Source organism: Mustela nigripes, chromosome 18, assembly GCF_022355385.1.
Source record: "Mustela nigripes isolate SB6536 chromosome 18, MUSNIG.SB6536, whole genome shotgun sequence".
NCBI classification, from domain to species: domain Eukaryota; kingdom Metazoa; phylum Chordata; class Mammalia; order Carnivora; family Mustelidae; genus Mustela; species Mustela nigripes.
In genome coordinates, this window is record NC_081574.1 from 27,475,507 (window position 1) to 27,493,599 (window position 18,093).

At 36.7% G+C, this 18,093-nt stretch overlaps 1 protein-coding gene across 6 annotated transcripts in view; it reads left to right on the forward strand.

The window, feature by feature from the left end:
- Positions 1–18,093, forward strand: part of WRN (WRN RecQ like helicase) — a 145,340-nt gene that overhangs the window by 73,046 nt on the left and 54,201 nt on the right. For all 6 annotated transcript variants that reach the window (XM_059384322.1, XM_059384320.1, XM_059384324.1 and 3 more), the window contains 3 exons: positions 7,275–7,462; positions 12,865–13,039; positions 17,547–17,728. In XM_059384322.1, coding sequence (XP_059240305.1) covers positions 7,275–7,462; positions 12,865–13,039; positions 17,547–17,728 — 545 coding nt within the window. The remainder of the gene's footprint in view (positions 1–7,274; positions 7,463–12,864; positions 13,040–17,546; positions 17,729–18,093) is intronic.

Here is an 18,093-nt window from a genome sequence, read left to right on the forward strand (position 1 = left end):
TGTGGTTAGAGCAGACTAAATAAAACAAACCAACACAAAAAACTTGAATGTACCTATTAACAAGTATATACTGAATCGAACTAGACTGAATTGAACACCAGTTATGGGACTGACCCTGTTCGATGCTTTCATTTTGGTTAAGCCTCACAAAAAGCCAGCAAGATTATTATCTCTGTTACCTTCACTAGGATAGCACATTATCTTGGTTCTCCTCCTTCCTTCCTGTCACTTCATTCTGAGATTCCTCTGCTTGTTTAATCTCATCTCCGCACTTTTAACATCAGGATGCCTGAAACTGAAGTCTTTTGACCTGTTCTCTTTCCTATCTGCACTTAAGCCCCTGGTCATTTCGTCTAACATATGGTTTGAATACCATCTATATGTCAACAACTCCCAAATTTATATCCCCACCCTCAGTCGATATCAGCACGTATGAGTGATCCAGTTTCTCTGCCTCCTTGCTAGCATTTGGTAATACACACACACATACATACACACATAAATGTAACTGACTACTTGGCATCTTTCTACTTAAATGCTTAATAGGCAATTCAGACTTAACCTAGCCCTGTGGCTTTCTGATTTTCTCTCCATCCCAAATGTGCTCTTCCCTCAGTTTCCCCCATGTCATTTAATACAGATCATCCTTCTGATGTTCAGGCCAAATATGTTCAATTCTTCTCTTTTTCTTACACTCCATCCCACATTTAAACAGTGAGGAACTCTTTTGAGGACTTCAGATTATATACCGAATCTAATACTTTCTCTCTCGATCCCTGTCACTGCCCTGGCACAAGCCATCATGCCCTTGCGGGTGCGTTATTGAAGCAGCCTCCTCGTCGGTCTCCCTGTTCTCACTCTTGCCCTCCTTCAGTCTCAGTACAGCATCCAGAGTGATCCTTTTGGAATAATAAGCCAGATAGGTCATGTCTTCTGCTGAAAATCCTCTAGCAGTGACCATTTCACTCTAAATAATGACAGAAGCCATGACAAAGCTCTTATGTGATCTGGTCTTTGGTTTTGTCTTTGACTCCATTCTCTACTGCTTGTCTCCTCATTCGCTGGTTCTAGCCACACTGTTCTCCTTGACATTCTTCAGACACGGAGCATGCTCCTACAGTAGGCCTTTGTTCCCACTCTTCCGTCTCTCTGAATACTTATTTTTTAAATTTTTTAAAATTTTTTAAAAAAAATTTATTTATTTTTAAGAGAGAGAGAGAGAGTGTGTGTGTGTGAAAGAGCATAAGCAGGGGGGAGCAGCGGGCAAAGGGAGAAGCATGCTCTCCGTTGACCAGAGAGCCTGATGTGGGGCTCGATCCCAGGACCGTGGGATCATGACCTGAGCTGAAGGCAAAGTCTTAACTGACTGAGCCACCCAGGCATTCTGAATACTTATTTTTAAAAAAGATTTATTTATTAGAGAGAGTGAGAGAGAGAGAGGGCGCATGCGCACGTGCCTGTGTGCAAGTCTGAGGGAAAGGCAGAGGGAGAAAATCTTCAAGCATATTCCCTGCTGAGTGTGGAGCCCAGTGACATGGAGCTCAGTCTCAGGACCCATGAGATCATGACCTGAGCTTGAAGCAAGAAGTTGGCCGCTTACCTAGCTGAGCCACCCAGGTGCCCTTCCCTGAATACTTTTCCCATGGGATGATCCCTTACTTCTCTCAAGTTTTTACTGAAGTATTACTTTTTCATTTATGCCTCTTGGGCCACCTTATTAAAAATTTCAAATTAATTTCCCCCTCCAACATTCGATATACCTCATATTCCTTTGTTATTTTTTAATAGCACTTATCACTGTTTAACTTACCATATCAAATTTTGTCTCTTGTCTGTGGGTCCCTACTAGAATGTTCTCTATGGGGGACAGGTTTTTGATGGTTTTGTTCATATAATCTAGAACAAGACCGGGCACATAATGGGAGCTCCGTAAGTACTTGGGTAAATGAATAAATGAATTCCGACGAGAAAGCAAAGAATCAGAGACGACACTTTCCCAGCGGGGACTGATAGAGGTGGGCCATAGCTTCACACTGGAACACAGTGCTGGTATCTCAAGCAAGTGATGAGAAATAAGTATAAAACATAGTTTCTGCCCTGAAGTAGCTCATGGTGCAGTAAAGGAATTTAGATTCATACCTGTAAAGGTAGAAGCAAAAGTATCAAACAGTAAATGGTATGTGGAACACAGTATATGGTGTGTGAAACAGTACAAATAATAAAGAAAGGTTAATAGTACATGTAATAGAGAAACAAGATATTTGTATGGTGAAAGTCAGGAGGCTCAGTGTGCCTCAAGGACTGCTTTCCATTAATTTAGAATGGTTTTAAAGTAAGCTTTTGGAAAATAGGAAGATTGCTTTCTGTAATCCTTTCTGAGGCCTTTGATTCTAAGAGGATTGTGTTAGAGGAGTTTTAAATATTTTATGCAGCTCTTAAACACTTTTCAGTGGTGAATTAAATCTTTTATTATGTCTGGCTTTGAACTCTATTGGATCATTTTCATTTCTTGCAATGACTCAGTATAGCCCAGGGTGTTTGTCAAGCAATGGCTGAGAAAACCTTTTCCCCCTAGTGTTTTCATGGGTCCTGTTGATAAGCTAAGTGGTGAGAAATGCCACCTGGTGGTTGTAGGACTCTTATTTTCCTCACTGTTCTCAGTGCTTTTCTCCTCATTCCAGTTGCGATTACACTGGGACAACTGTTGCAGCTTCATACCATATGATTTCAGTAAGTTTAAAAATAGCAAAGAAATCACTAAACCACTTGGCATAAAGATTCGCATTTGGAGAGAATCAGACAAAGTGAGTTTCAGAAAGAGCAGCGATGCAGAAAGCTCTGTATCAGTCTTAAGATTCTGTAAAATTCTAGTAAAATGTACTGTGATATCCATGAGACATGTTGATTCTTTCCATTCCTCCCTCCCCAGTCCTTTCCCATAGATAGCATATGTAGACACTCCTTGAATAATGTGAATGCTAACTTCTTGAAATGAGTGAACGAATGAATGAAGCATGATATTATGTAGTACAGAGTTAGAATTAGCAACATGACCCAAATTTAGAAACAGATGGAACAGTTACAGTTCTCTGAATGTGTGGATGCTGCACCATTGAAGCCTGTGATTAAACCATTCCTAAATTTATAGTCACAAGGTTAATTTATGGTTTTTGCTTCTTTTAACAAAACTTGGTACTTATTTCCAAAGAGACTGAATTTTCCTACTTAAAGAGTAAGAGTTTGATGAATTAAGAACTTGATGTAACTAAGTGATGCTATAAGTTTATTGTCCAAATCAGTTTGCTCTTGAAAGTTAGAGACTGCAAGGTGTCAGTATTTCTGCTGTGAGGACAGGATAAACTAGGAGTGTCCCTGGAAACCAGGATGTGTGATCATCTTTCTCCTAGCCGGCCTGTGCGTTATATCCAGGCTTCACTCTAGTTTATAAGTTTTAAACGTCATAAGGCACCACAGACTTATAAAAGATTCTCTTCATTTCTGAAGTGAATATAAATAACCATTGTTCCTTTAAGTTTAATATATGCCCTTACTTTATTCTGTTTTCTAGTTGTGGAAGCAGCATTCTTAACTGCAAACTTCCAGAATGTTGGGAGTGAAAGACTGCATTTATGTTGATTTTTCACTGCTTACAGGTCATGGACTTAGGGAGTTTCTAATGGTAAAGTGGGAGTTTTTAAGTTAAAAGAGAGTCTAACATCACGTAACCCTCTACATCTCATATTTTAGTGAAGAAAACTGAGGCTAAAAGGAGCCCTTGCCAAAGTCAGTGGCAAATCTGGGAGTGATGCCCATGCCTCTGGAATTCTTGTATAGAATTCTTTTCAGTGGTTGTGATAACAACATCAATAATAGTTAATGCTTTTTTAATTTAAAGATTTTATATATTTATTTGAGAAAGAGAGAGTGTACAAGTGGGGAGGGACAGGGAGAGGGAGAGAGAATCTGAAGTAGTGCATCTGGTGGGGGGCTTCATCTCACAACGCTGAGATCATGACCTGAGCCAAAACCAAGAGTCCCATGCTTAACTGACCGAGCCCCCCAGGTGCCCCAATAGTTGAAACTTTTCAAGTGCTTACGGTGTACCATGCATCATGCTCAGCATGTTACACATTGTGTCATCATTCGGTCTTCGCCATGACTTTATGAGATTGCTGTAATCGTTATCACTTTACATATGAGGAAACCAAAGCTAAGAGTGAAATCACAAGCTCAAAATCTCACATCTACTTAATGACAAAGGTGGGTTTTGAACTCAGGCATCTGACTTTAAGCCAGTTATTTTTCACTACCATGCTGCTATTTTGCCTGGTTTTTAAAAAGATTTTTATTTTCTATTAACATAAAATGTATTATTAGCCCCAGGGATACAGGTCTGTGAATCACCAGGTTTACACACTTTACAGCATTGCCTGATTTTTAAAATTAATTTCTTTAAAAGGTATCCTGTTTCATGTTTATTTTATTTTTGTAAGTACATTGCCTATCCACTCATACATTATAGTGCTTAGAAAAACAAGCCAAACCCTCTTGCTCTTTGTATCCTGAAAACCTTGGTTTTTCTCTGCATATGCAGTTAAACAAGGATGTTGTTAATGCATTTATTTATAAATTGTTTGAGTAAAGCACTTAGAGTGGTAAAAAAAATGTTTTTGTGAGGGTGAGTATGTGCATGTCCTAAGAGCTTCTAATGTTTAAACTTTCTATGTGTACGTATGTATATATATACCTGTGTGTATGTGTGTATATATATATATATGTGTGTGTGTATATATATGTGTGTGTGTGTGTGTGTGTGTGTGTGTATATATATATATATATATATTTTTTTTTTTTTTTTTTTTTAGATAAACCAACTTCTCTGTTAATTGGTCTCTTTATAAGTTGTTAGTTAGGCATTCTCTTAATTCAGAGAACAGTCTGATTGAAAGCCAGAAATCAATGAAGTTAATTTGGGAGTTTCATTTTTAAATAATGAAATTAAAATTTTTAAAATTTATTTAAATTGGGATGCCTGGCTGGCTCAGGCTTGGATGTCTGCCTTCGCTTGGGTCATGATCCCAGGGTTCTGAGATTGAGCCCTGCCTTCTGAGATTGAGCTCTGCTTGGCAGGGAGCCTGCTTCTTTCCCTCTCTCACTCCCCCTCTTGTGTTCCCTCTCTCACTGTGTCACTCTTTCTGTCATATAAATAAATAAAATCTTTAAAAAAAAATAGGTCCTGGGTTCTACCCCCACATAGGGCTCCTTGCTTAGTGGGAAGCCTGCTTCTCCCTCTCCCACTTCCCCTCTTGTGTTCACTCTCTCATTGTCTTTCTGTCAAGTAAATTAATAAAAAATCTTTTTAAAAAAATAAAATATTTAAATAATATTTAGTAATTTAAGTAAGTGCCCAGAATATGAAAGGACAGAATGCAAAAATGCCAATTACCTGGTCACATTGGTTCTGATACCTTTTTTTTCCATTTTAAAAAACCTACTGCAGGGGCGCCTGGGTGGCTCAGTGGGCTAAAGCCTCTGCCTTCGGCTTAGGTCAAGATCCCAGGGTCCTGGGATCAAGCCCCACATCGGGCTCGCCACTTGGCGGGGAGCCTGCTTTCCCCTCTCTCTCTCTGCCTGCCTCTGTGCCTACTTGCGATCCCTGTCTGTCAAATAAATAAATAAAATCTTTTAAAAAAAAAAAACCTACTGCAAACCTAACTTTTTTACATGAGCTTTGAGATAATTTTTAATTCAGTAAAGCCATATTGATTGTAAAACTAGTTTATAGTGTTAGCAAATTGTATCTTGTTTTCCAAATTGTATAATTGCTTTTTGTATAGTTGTACCTAAATTTTCACTTCCATGGAAGATAATTGCTTAGACTGATTTATGAGGTAGGTACAGGGCATCTGGAGAGCTATTTTATGAGGATGTCATTTACTTTACTTGTAATAGACCACAAAAAGTATTTTAAGAAAGTGTATTCTTGGACATAGAATAGCTAATGATTTAGGAACAACTTGAAGACTTAGTCCTTTTTTTTCTGAATATAAGATAATAACTTGGGGCACCTGGGTGGCTCAGTGGGTTAAGGCCTCTGCCTTCGGCTCAGGTCATGATCCCAGGGTCCTGGGATCGGGCCCCACATCGGGTTCTCTGCTCCACGGGGAGCCTACTTCCTCCTCTCTCTGTCTGCCTCTCTGCCTACTACTTGTGATTTCTGTCTGTCAAATAAATAAAATATTTTTTAAAAAAAGATAATAACTTAATTTATCATAATTCCCCATGATAATAGGAGCACAAATAATGAATCAAGTTTCATGGGAGGTATGTCATTATCTAGTTTAGAATTTCTGAATGATTACATATTCCTGTTTTTCCTAGTAACTGCCGTGTCTCCTGTTTTGGCTGCTAATTCAGTTAAGAAGTCTTTGCTAGACTGAAAATAGAACATGATTTGGTTGCTTAAGGAATCAGTTAATAATGGATGTTTTGTTATACATTCTTATGTATAGTATGCCATGATTAACTTAGTAAACTTGACAGAGGTTATCAGGTTATTAAGAGCTTTGCTTCTACATCTGAGAAGCCATAAACCGGTATCTTTAATACAGAAGACAAAAAAAGACTTAACTGCTTAGTATTGTTAGATTTTCAGTGAATGAAAAGGTTTATAATTTGAGAATTATAGATTAATAAAAAATAAGGCATACCATATCCCTCATTTATATCAGCACTATTACTAATGTAATAAATGTTAAAAATAAAAAATAGTGGAGAGTTAGATTGCTAATAAGTAGGTAGATTGTATTTAGAAATCTTATGGATTTAGTGTTTTATTTAAACTCTTTCTGATTTTTAAAAAGTAAGTGTATTCCAGGGTACATGGGTGGCTCAGCTGGTTAAGCATCTGACTCCAGCTTTTGGCCCAGATCATGATCTTAATGGCTAATAGATCAAACCCTGCCTTGGATCTGCGCTGGGCAAGGAGCCCGCTTGAAGGTCTCTCTCCCAGTGTCCCTCTGCCCAACCCCTTCTGGCGTGTTCGCTTTCTCTCTTTCTCAAAAAAAAAAAAAAAAAAAAAAAGTATTCCAAAGGTGAGAAACAAGTAAATAGGAAGTTTTCTTTTTCTTCTTTGAAAAAGAGTAATTTTAAAGTTGCATTTTAAACATTATTCCTCTTATAATTGTCATCCAGTCTGTTTGTAAGAAGGCAGTAGAAATGTTGGGAATTAATGAGCGTTCTACTTTTTAAAAAATCAGTTTCATTTCATTCAGGTTCCGATTGTTGCACTTACTGCCACTGCAAGTTCTTCAATCCGGGAAGACATTGTGCGCTGCTTAAACCTGAAGAATCCTCAGATTACCTGTACTGGTTTTGATCGACCAAACTTGTATTTAGAAGTTGGGCGAAAAACAGGAAACATCGTTCAGGATCTTGTCCAATTTCTTATCCGAAAGACAAAGTGAGGATGTCATGTCGATAAATTTTGGTTAACTATTTCCTTATTTTTTCTTTGTTTTATGATCGTATTTGTCTATTTATTTATTACTTCCTTCTAATGCATATTTAACATATTTCACATTTTGCTTAGCTTTGGTTCAAGTCAAGTGTGATGTTATATAATCAAGACAACAACTGAGAAAATAGCTTAATTTTGAAGGCAGAAAATAATTCTGGTATTTTGGTATTTCATGTTGCTTGAACAGGATGTACACCTTTTTTTTTTTTAAAGTAAACTTTACGCCCAACATGGGGCTTGAGCTCACAATCTTGAGATCAAGAGTCGCATATCCTACTTACTGAGCCAGCCAGGCATCCCTACACTCCTAATAATTGACAAGTATGGGGCGCCTGGGTGCTCAGTGGGTTTAAGCCTCTGCCTTCGGCTCGGCTCATGGTCCCAGGGTTCTGGGATCGAGCCCCTAGTCGGGCGCTCTGCTCAGCAGGGAGCCTGTGTCCTCTCTCTCTCTGCCTGCCTCTCTGCCTACTTGTGATCTCTGTCAAATAAATAAATAAAATCTTAAAAAAAAAAAACAGTTGGCAAGTGAACAGTAAAAACAACTGAGTCTTTTAACTGAATTTTCTTTAGCTCACTAATTATGTCACTAATTATATGACTAATTGAGTATTAGGGAATTTTAAAAGTCATCTTAATAATAAATATTTTTGAGCCCTTGTTATGTGCCAGGGACTATCCTAGGTGCTTTATATAAATGATCTGGTAATTCTTATAACTCTTAGTAAGCTACATACTATTTTCTTTATTTTATTTTATTTTATTTTATTCATTTATTTGAGAGAGAGAGAGAGAGAGTATGAGAGGAGAGAGGTCAGTGGGAGAAACAGACTCCCTGGCAAGCTGAGAGCCCAATGTGGGACTCGATCCCGGGACTCCAGGATCATGACCTGAGCCAAAGGCAGTTGCCCAACCAACTGAGCCACCCAGGCGCCCCCATACTATTTTCATTTTACTGAAGAAGAAGCTGTCTCTAGTACTTTTTCCTGTTTCTTTTGTTTGGACACATTTTATATGTATACTAAGAAGCTTTCCTTTGTTTTATCTCCCTGATCTGTCTTGGTGAAAAGCTTATAACTGTCATGTTACGAAATGTGTTTTTAAATCAGAGTACATGAAAATAGGGTGCTTGGGTGGCTCAATTGGTTTAAGTGACTGCCTAAGACTCAGGGCATGGTCCTGGAGTCCCAGGATTGAGTCCCACATCAGGCTCCCTTCTCAGTGGGGAGAGTGCTTCTCCCTCTGACCCTCCCTAATCTTGTGTTCTCTCTCTCTCATTCCTCTTTCTCAAATAAGTAAATAAATAAAATCTTAAAAAAAAAAATGAATACACGTGAATAATGTTTGACCTACCAGCACAAACACAAAACAAGTCTGGGTAAATAGTTTAAATAACATCAATAGTATTTTCCTGAAGGACTCCTGGGGTTCTTTAGGATGACTTTAAATGTAGGATCTTCTTTTGGCATAATTGTACTATATTCAGATTAAAACAAGAATGTAATGGTGGTGCCTGGCTGACTCTGACGGTAGAGCATGTGACTCTTGATCTTGGGATTTTGAGTTTGAGCCTCTCATCGGGTGTTAAGACTACTTAAAAACAAAATCTTAAAAAAATAAAAAATAAAACAAGAAAGTAATGGCTGTATTGAGTACTTGCACAGCTCTGGTGATCTCTCTGAAGTGAGTACTCATTGTACTTCACTTCCCTTTATCCTAATCTTTGATCCTTTTCCGTCCATATTATTTTCAATTTCTGTGACTTTCCCCTAATAATCTTCTCCTTTTTGAAACTGTTTACCTTTTTGTGTGTGTGACATTACGACATTTTATCTTTTCTGACTATATTGTCCTTTTATGTTTTCTTCTCACCATTTTTCATGTTAATTATACTAGTGGGGGTCTCTTAGCCTAGACTGTTACCATGTCCCTGACGAGACCTCCCTCCTCCTCAGTGTTCCTTGCATTCTAGACACAGTTGTCAGATTCATCATCTGAAAGCACAGCCCTGAGTCTTGGCATTCCTCTCTGGTGCCTCCCTCTTTCCTGTGGACTAACAGCAAGACTCCTTAGTCTAACATCCAAGACCATCTGAGATTTTTATTTTTTTTTTTTCTTTTTTTTTTTTTTTTTGCCACACCTTTCTTAAGAAAGCTGAGACATGTAGTCTACTTATAAGCCCAGAAGAAAGAAAGATGGATTTGGTAAACAGCTGGCCAGTCTCCATCCCAGGGTACCAGTATATTCCAAGTGTAACCCAGGGACCCTGACTACTGGCGAGCCATGCATACAGTATGGGTTCACGCTTCCCTCAAAGCGTGAGCCTGGTGGGGGGTATTAGGGAGGGCATGTATCACATGGGTGTGGCACATAAACAATGAATGCTGGAACACCGTTTGCATCAACATGGATAGAACTGGAGGGGATTATGTCGAGTGAGATAAGCAAGCAGAGAAAGTCAGTCATATGGCTTCACTCCCAAGAATCCAACACTGCCACTGGATGCAATCAGCAAGAGGTTCTTTATTGTTACGCAGGCGCCTGCGGGTGGTCAGCGCGCGCCTGCGGGTGGTCAGCAGCTCCTGCTAGCTGAGCACCCATCTGAGATTTTTATATTTGTGACAGTGGTTTTTCTGAGATCAAAGCAAGAAAGATTTTGCACCCATTTTCAGTCCTCCAGGAGTTATGGTAGCACCAACCACTGCAAGTCAGAATGCTTCCCGTAGACTTTAGGCAAATAGAAATTTTCCCCTTAACAAGCAATAATTAGATGAAGGGTAGTTAAGACTTCAGAGTGTTGCCTTTTCTTTCTGTTTCTTCTCTTTATTTAATTTTGCCATTTTTTCCTTATTCATTGGGCCAACTTGTTTGTTAAATTCTGACCTTATTTGTTTTCTATACTCATGATACATTGAAATTGAATAGGCAAGCCTCTCTCATCCATCTAATTTGGTGGTTAGGTGAAGATAGATTTCTTTCCTTGCAGGAAATTGTTGGGAGGAAATAACAATGTTTAGTAAACCACTTGGTGAAGTAATGAATCCTTTTGTAATAGAGATAAAATTTTATTCCTCTGATTTCTGTACTAAGTTTAAATGTTTGTGTATTTTCTACTTTTTTTTAAATGTAAAACTTGATACATGGTCTTAGTTTCAATTTGAACACTACAGAAACATGTCAGGTAAGAATACTTAGATCTTCCGGTTCTGTTCTTCATTTATCACTGTTCATAAATGATCACTATTTGGGCATTGAGCTTTATACCCTTCTTTTCTCTAACTGTGCTGTGCAGATATGCACTTCCAGTTTTTATTGTTAACTTTATGCAGGAGTAGTTACGGAGTAATTCCATATTTTAGACAGTATTTTCCTTTGATTTGAAGTGTCTTTGCTAAGATACAGGTTAAAATCTCTGGTTATGAGAGATAGATGTGTTTCCTCTTTCTCCCTTTAGTTCTATCAATTTTTGTTTCATGTGTTAAAGCTCTGTTAATTGGGGGCGCCTGGGTGGCTCATTGGGTTAAGGCCTTTGCCTTCGGCTCACGTCATGATCCCAGGGTCCTGGGATTGAGCCCTGCGTCAGGCTCTCTGCTCTTTGGGGAGCTTGCTTCTTCCTCTCTCTCTGCCTGCTTCTCTGACTACTTGTGATCTCTGTCTGTCCAATAAATAAATAAAATCTTTAAAAAAAAAAAAGCTCTGTTAATTGGTACAGACATATTTAGGATTTTTATATCTTCAGTACATGGAAACTTTTATCATTATTAAGAAAAAGCATTTTTGCTATCTTTCTGCATAATGTGATTTTTTAAAATTAGGGTCCTAATATGTAGGATATTACAATGTTCACATTTTAGCAAAAAATTTTTCTTCTTTGAGAAATGTTTTTAAAATGATGATAGTTTTGTGAGGGGTGCCGGGGCGGGCTCCATCAGTTTAAGCTCTGACTCTTGGTTTTAGCTGTGGTCATGGTCTCATGGGTTGTGGTGTCCAGCCCTCTGTCAGCCTCCGGGCTCAGCAGGGAGTCTGCTTAGGGATTCTCTCCCTCTGTCCCTCCCACCACTTGTGCTCTCTTTTTCTCTTGCTCAAATACATAAATCTTAAAAAAAAAAATGATAGTTTTGTGTATTAAAAAACTTTGTAATTTTTCTCTTTTATTTTACTGCTGGACATTTTGTTATGGAAGCCCATTTGGTCACTGTAAAAAATTGCTTTGAGTAGATGATTCAGTAAAACTTGTGGAGTCAAATTATTGCCTATTTTTTCCCCTCTGTTTAAGTTTTCAATGACTTTTGCCATAAGTCAGTAAAACACTATAAAAAGAACACATATAGAAAACAATGATACATTTAATTACATAAAAATGTGGAAAGTCAAATGTGGAAATGATTATATTAAATCATTTTTAGATACAGTAATTTTTTATTGCTTGCTTAATATGTCATAGTATGAATGTACATAATGATGAACATTTACTTTTCACTAATACAGTTCTGTTGTGAATATTTGTGTATATGTGTCTTTTGGCAGATATTTGTAAAATAAATTCCTAAAGTTGAAATTATATCAGAATATATGCATTAAAAATTAAAATTTTTCCCAAATCTAAAATAATACAGTTTTAATATTGGTTAAGTTGGCATAAATGAATATATTCATGTAAATGAATATATTGAGGTATTAAATAAATGTTCTTTGGAAACCAACCTTTGCATTTTTAATAAATAAGCACAGGATTCTAAAACAGACTTGAACAGATGTTGTCTGTAGTAGTCCCAAGTTTACTAGTAAATGCTTCTTTGAACTATAAAAATGATCTTTAATATTACAAAAAGTTACTGTTTTTCTAGTAAACATACATAGAAACTCAATTTTTTGATGATGAGAAAGAGTAAGACTATTCTCCTATGTAAATATTCACTTACCTTTCTTATGTAAATGAAGACTAATCCTTCATCTAGTGCTTTGCATTCTAAAAGTATGGAAATTGAATTTCCAGTAGCTTGTTAAGTTTTTATCAAGGTTTTTGCTTAAATAAACTTGTCTCTGGTTTTAACTTTAATTTGAACAAAAGATGAGTCTAAGGTGTTTGGGATTTAATATAATCATTTCCACATTTGACTTTCCACATTTTTATGTAATTAAATGTATCATTGTTTTCTATATGTGTTCTTTTTATAGTGTTTTACTGAAAAGAAAATTAATTAAAATTTAACAAATGAAATTTAAAGTTTTAAAAAGAAAGGGGAAATTAAATAAGGTAATCTCAAACTGAGATTATTTATATATATATTTATATATTTATATGTTTTTATTCTTTTGTTTGTGTGTGTTTGTTTATTTGATTTTAGTACCACCTGGGAATTTGAGGGCCCAACTATCATCTATTGTCCTTCCAGAAAAATGACAGAACAAGTTACAGCTGAACTTAAGAAACTGAACTTAGCCTGTGGAACATACCATGCAGGCTTGAGTGTTAAATCAAGGAGAGAGGTTCATCATAGTTTCATGAGAGATGAAATTCAGGTATGAAGATCCATCATCATTACTCTCTATTCCCCATGGAAACCGATGTTTCTCTAATATTTATTTCCCATATCTTTAGCTTCTATCTTGTTTGTGTTGAGTGTAAAGAAGTTTCTTTCTGGGCGCCTGGGTGGCTCAGTGGGTTAAGCCACTGCCTTCGGCTCAGGTCATGATCTCAGGGTCCTGGGATTGAGTCCCACATCGGGTCTCTGCTCAGCAGGGAGTCTGCTTCCTCCTCTCTCTCTCTGCCTGCCTCTCTGCCTACTTGTGATTTCTCTCTGTCAAATAAATAAATAAAATCTTTAAAAAAAAAAAAGAAGAAGTTTCTTTCAAAGGGAATTAATGTATGATATGGTGACAGGTGAACAGACCATTGAAGGTGAGTACATAGAGCAGGCTGCACATAGTGCTTAGGTACATAGAGGAAGAAATGCTCGCTGTTAAGGTAGCTTCTGTTGTGATGATCCAACCAGGAAGAAGCAGTTTGAGCATAGAATCTGAACAAGTAAGTGGAAGTGTGTCGAGTATGTGAGGCCAGTGCGTGATAAGGGCAAAGGGCTTGGTTATGGAATTCCCAGGAAAGGGACTAGCATTTGCAAAGACACTGTGGTAGGAAAGTGCATACTGGGTTTAGGAAACTGGGAATAGTTTGAAATGGTTGGAGAGAAAGAGAGTATGGAATAGGATTGGTTCAAAGTACAGGTTGAAGAGGCAGGGAAGAACTGTTAGAGACTCACAGGAAAAAAGTTGAATGGGTTGGTTCGCCAGGTTATGGAGAAGGGCCTTAAAATTTGCAAAGAGGCAGGCTGGGATTGATGTAATGTACCTGTAGTTTTTCTAGACCACTGTAGCCTTAGAATTTTTAATTTAAATTTTCATTTAATTCTTTAATTCATTTTTATCTGATAGGTAAGACAAATCGAAGTGGATTAATTCTTGTCAAAGTTGATGTGAGGGAGAAAGAGATCCAAGAGGCTTCCATTATCCCAAGACAGCCCCTGGGGGTATTCTATAATTCTCAGAGCTCCACAGAATAGCGTTTGAAAACCATTATGACAAACTAATGTGTGTTTTTGAGCAAGATCATAGTATCATAAAAACATTAGATTAGCAGCTCTAAGCAGGATTGATTTGAAGAGGAAAGACTGAAGGAAGAAAGGGAATCAGTGAAGTCACTGTGAAGTGTTCTAGCTGAGATTGCTGTAATGATTGAAATAATGTAATAATTCCAATCTGAAGTGATTGGAATCCTGGTTTAGTGGGTGTCATGCAGAATATTTAGGAGGACTTAAATTCAGACCATGTTGGAAGGTTTACAACTTCATGCTGTCAGTATCCTATCCCAAGTCTGTTAATGCAAGCCTGTGGACTAGGCCTCCTCTGAAGTTGAGACGTGAACTTAACTTCTGCTTTGCATTTTCTGCTCTGAAGGTCTTCCATTTCCTTTCTGTCCAGTTCTGTAGTTGGTAATGATCCTCAAACCAACATTGTTCAAACAACTTACCCCAAGTATGGTTCATATGCACTGTAAAGTTCACTATGCACTATCATGCTATAATGCTTACTTACCTAAAAGCATTCTTTTTCTTTCTCCTCTTTCTAAAGATAGGAACAGTTATCACAACTGCTTAGAATAGAGTTACCTAAATTCTAAAATGTTTATACTTTTATTATCTCAGGAGTTTGAAAATTATCAGATAAAATTTATTGGCTGTTGCTTACTGAATCTTAACAATTGATGTTCGAGCCATTAACTGATCAATGATTTCTTTCATCTTGACTTATTATTAATTACTCATTTAGGTAGAAGCATCTCTTACAGATATGAGAGATTATAAACTTTCTCTGTTATATTGTGAGGGGAGACTTCGTTGGATGCATCTGGTTTTGCTACCCACGTTCAGCTTCAGTGAAACACTGATGCTTTGAAATATGGCTTTAAAAACCTCACAGTGATCACCAGTTATACCTGATACCTATAAAGGTGTTATATGTATGTGCCACAGTATTTTCCCTTTCTGTGGCAGGATGCCAAAAAGTTTTATGCACATTAGGAAAATTAATAAATTAGTACTGATGCTGTCACCCTAGCGACATTAGGGGTCCTGTTGTATCTGACAACTGGCCTTAATGTACTCCTTTTTTGTTATTATAATAAATTGTAAGCTTCACATTTGCATCAAGAGTCCTCAGACACCTCCTGAAGATGATAAAAATACATTTCCTCATCTATATAGAATAGTCTGGTGCTCGTGGAATTGATTACTTGCCATTGAGTATTTATTGAGTGCCTACTAAATGCATATATGCATAGAATTCTAGATGTTCCCTCTACTGTCTTTCTGAAGTTGATTTATACTTTGGTGTGAGCCTGAAAGTAGAGCTCACTTCCTAAGCTCTTTATATCTTGAGTCGACTGATAAGTTGAATCTTACTATTTTCTATTTTATAATTTTAGAAAAAAATTTTTTCTTACTATTCTTAACCAAATCCAACCATATTCAGATATAGATTAGCATTTTTAGACTGTGACCATTCATTCTTACTTTTAGTCCTGATTTTGTTACATGTTCTTTTGTATTTCATTTGCTTTCTTAAGGTCTCAGATTCTTTTCTTTCTGAGATGAGTCTGTGAACAAATTACTTGATAAAATACTTTCTTTTCAATGGAGAGTTAATAATGGCATTTTGAACATCATGTCTGTAGAAGAGGGTGAAAAACAGTGTCATAAATGTGCCTGACTGGCTCAGTCACTAGAGCATGCGACTCTTGATCCCGGAGTTGTAGATACCAAGCCCCATGTCAGGTGTAGAGATTACTTAAAAATAAAATCTTAAAAAAACAAACAAACCAGGATCATATGGTGAAAATTAGATCTTCAAAGTTCTCACCACACACACATATACTATGTACACACTTACAAATGCTAACTATGGGAGGTAATGGATGTGGTAAGTAACTTTATGTGATGGATGTGATAAGTAACTTTACTACTTTATAAGTAATCATTTCACAGTGTATATGTGTATCAAATTATCAGATTATGCATCTTAAATTTACACACTGTTATATGTCACCTAAGCTGGAAGAAAATTGAATCAAATACATTTTTAAAGACCTTAAAATTATTGTGTTGCTTATTCACTTTCAAATTCAGCAAAATGGCCTAGATTTATTCACTCAAAGCTTTTTCTTTTAAGATTTTATTTTTAAGTAATCTCTACATCCATTTTCAGGCTTGAACTCAAAACCCCAAGATTAAGAGTCAGTGCTTTACCAACTGAGCAGCCAGGCACCCCTTAAAGCTTTTTCTTAATAAATTTCTATTTCAAAGTTTTTTTCCCCTTCACTTTTCTTATATTTCCTTTTATCTATTTAGTATTTTCTTTTTCTTTCTTCCTCTCTGCCCCCTTCTTTCTGTCTTTCTTATATTCTTGGTCCATCTTAATAGATTTTTGTAATAGTACTTTAACTTTTATTGGTTATACAGGCACAATTTAAAATACTAGCTACTTCTGCAGTGTTTACAATGGGAACATAAGCGCCTCCTTTCTTCCCCACTTCTGTCTCCTATTTTCATCTCTCTTAGTTTATTCTTTTGCTGTTCACCACTAGATTGTGCAGTGATTTGCTTTTATTGTTACTACTTAGTTTTTATTTATTAGATTTTTAAAATTTATTATTAGTTTTCATTTATTAGATGTAGGCATCGTCTATTGACTTCCCACTATGAGGAGTGAGTTTATCTCCCTTTCATACCCCTTCCTGCCCTTCTGCTTACACTGTTCATGTATTTCTAACCCCCATTCCTCCCAACATTAACATAATTTGGTTAGATCGATACATATATATTTCTCTGTAAATGTTTTTTATCTCTAAGCCATGCAGAAAATTATAGTTACTTTTGTTGCACATCTTCTTTTACTGTTAATACTTTTAAAAATTTTTTTAGTTTTTTTTATGTTCTTATCACTCATTCTTCCCTAAAACTTCTCCCAATGATGTAAATATCATTTCAGTATGCTCATATATGTTAGGAATCTTTTAAAGTTGCAGAGATAAATTCATGTTCCATTTTACCATCTTTAATGAGAAGTTTCCTTCCATCTGGAATAATGCTAGAAAATATTTAGATACTTTAGATATTTAGATACTTGGTAAGGACTCTTGAAACTTCATAATAACATGAAGTCCCTTTTAATATAGTAAGTATTTTAAGAATCTATTTTGTGTCTTGTACTAACTTATAGGTGTTCAGGGAGACCACTTTAGTTGCTACTTTTTATAGGGAGGAAATAGAAATCCCATTTTAGGGTTACCAATCTCTAATTCATAAATTGGGCAGATAATCTTTTGATCTGTAAGTGTTGATTGAAATTATATTAAATTCAGTTTCATGCCAGGGACTTTAGTTAATGAGCTAATTATTACTCTTGCCAAAAGGTAAAGATGTCAGCTTTTGGTTCTGCTACATACTTGTCAAACAGTGTTGTTATTTATTCTCAGTGTGTTATAGCTACCATAGCTTTTGGAATGGGCATTAATAAAGCCGACATTCGCAAAGTCATTCATTATGGTGCTCCTAAAGAAATGGAATCGTATTACCAGGAGATTGGGAGAGCTGGCCGTGATGGGCTTCAGAGTTCTTGTCATGTACTGTGGGCTCCAGCAGACATTAACTTAAACAGGTAAAACCATTTATTGCTTTTACTTTTGCAGATTTCTTTCTTTCCGTATAAGCTTTGAAAGTATTTTGAAGCTGCATCCAAAATTCCAAGTAATGTGTATAAGTGCATTTAAAACCAACAAAACAGAGGACATGTAAGAACCTTTGTGGTTAAGTGTTGCCACCCAGAGATTACCTGATTTCAGCTATACCTTATCTAGTGTGAAGAATTAACTCAATCAGGACTATACTGGGAATGGAACATGGATCCTATGGGAGCTTTCCTAATATTGTGCATGGACAAACTTTTTCTCCCCAGGTCCTCTCGAGTTTTGATAGGTCTGCAGCCATAGTTTTCTTCAGATAGCATTTATTTTGTTATTGGTT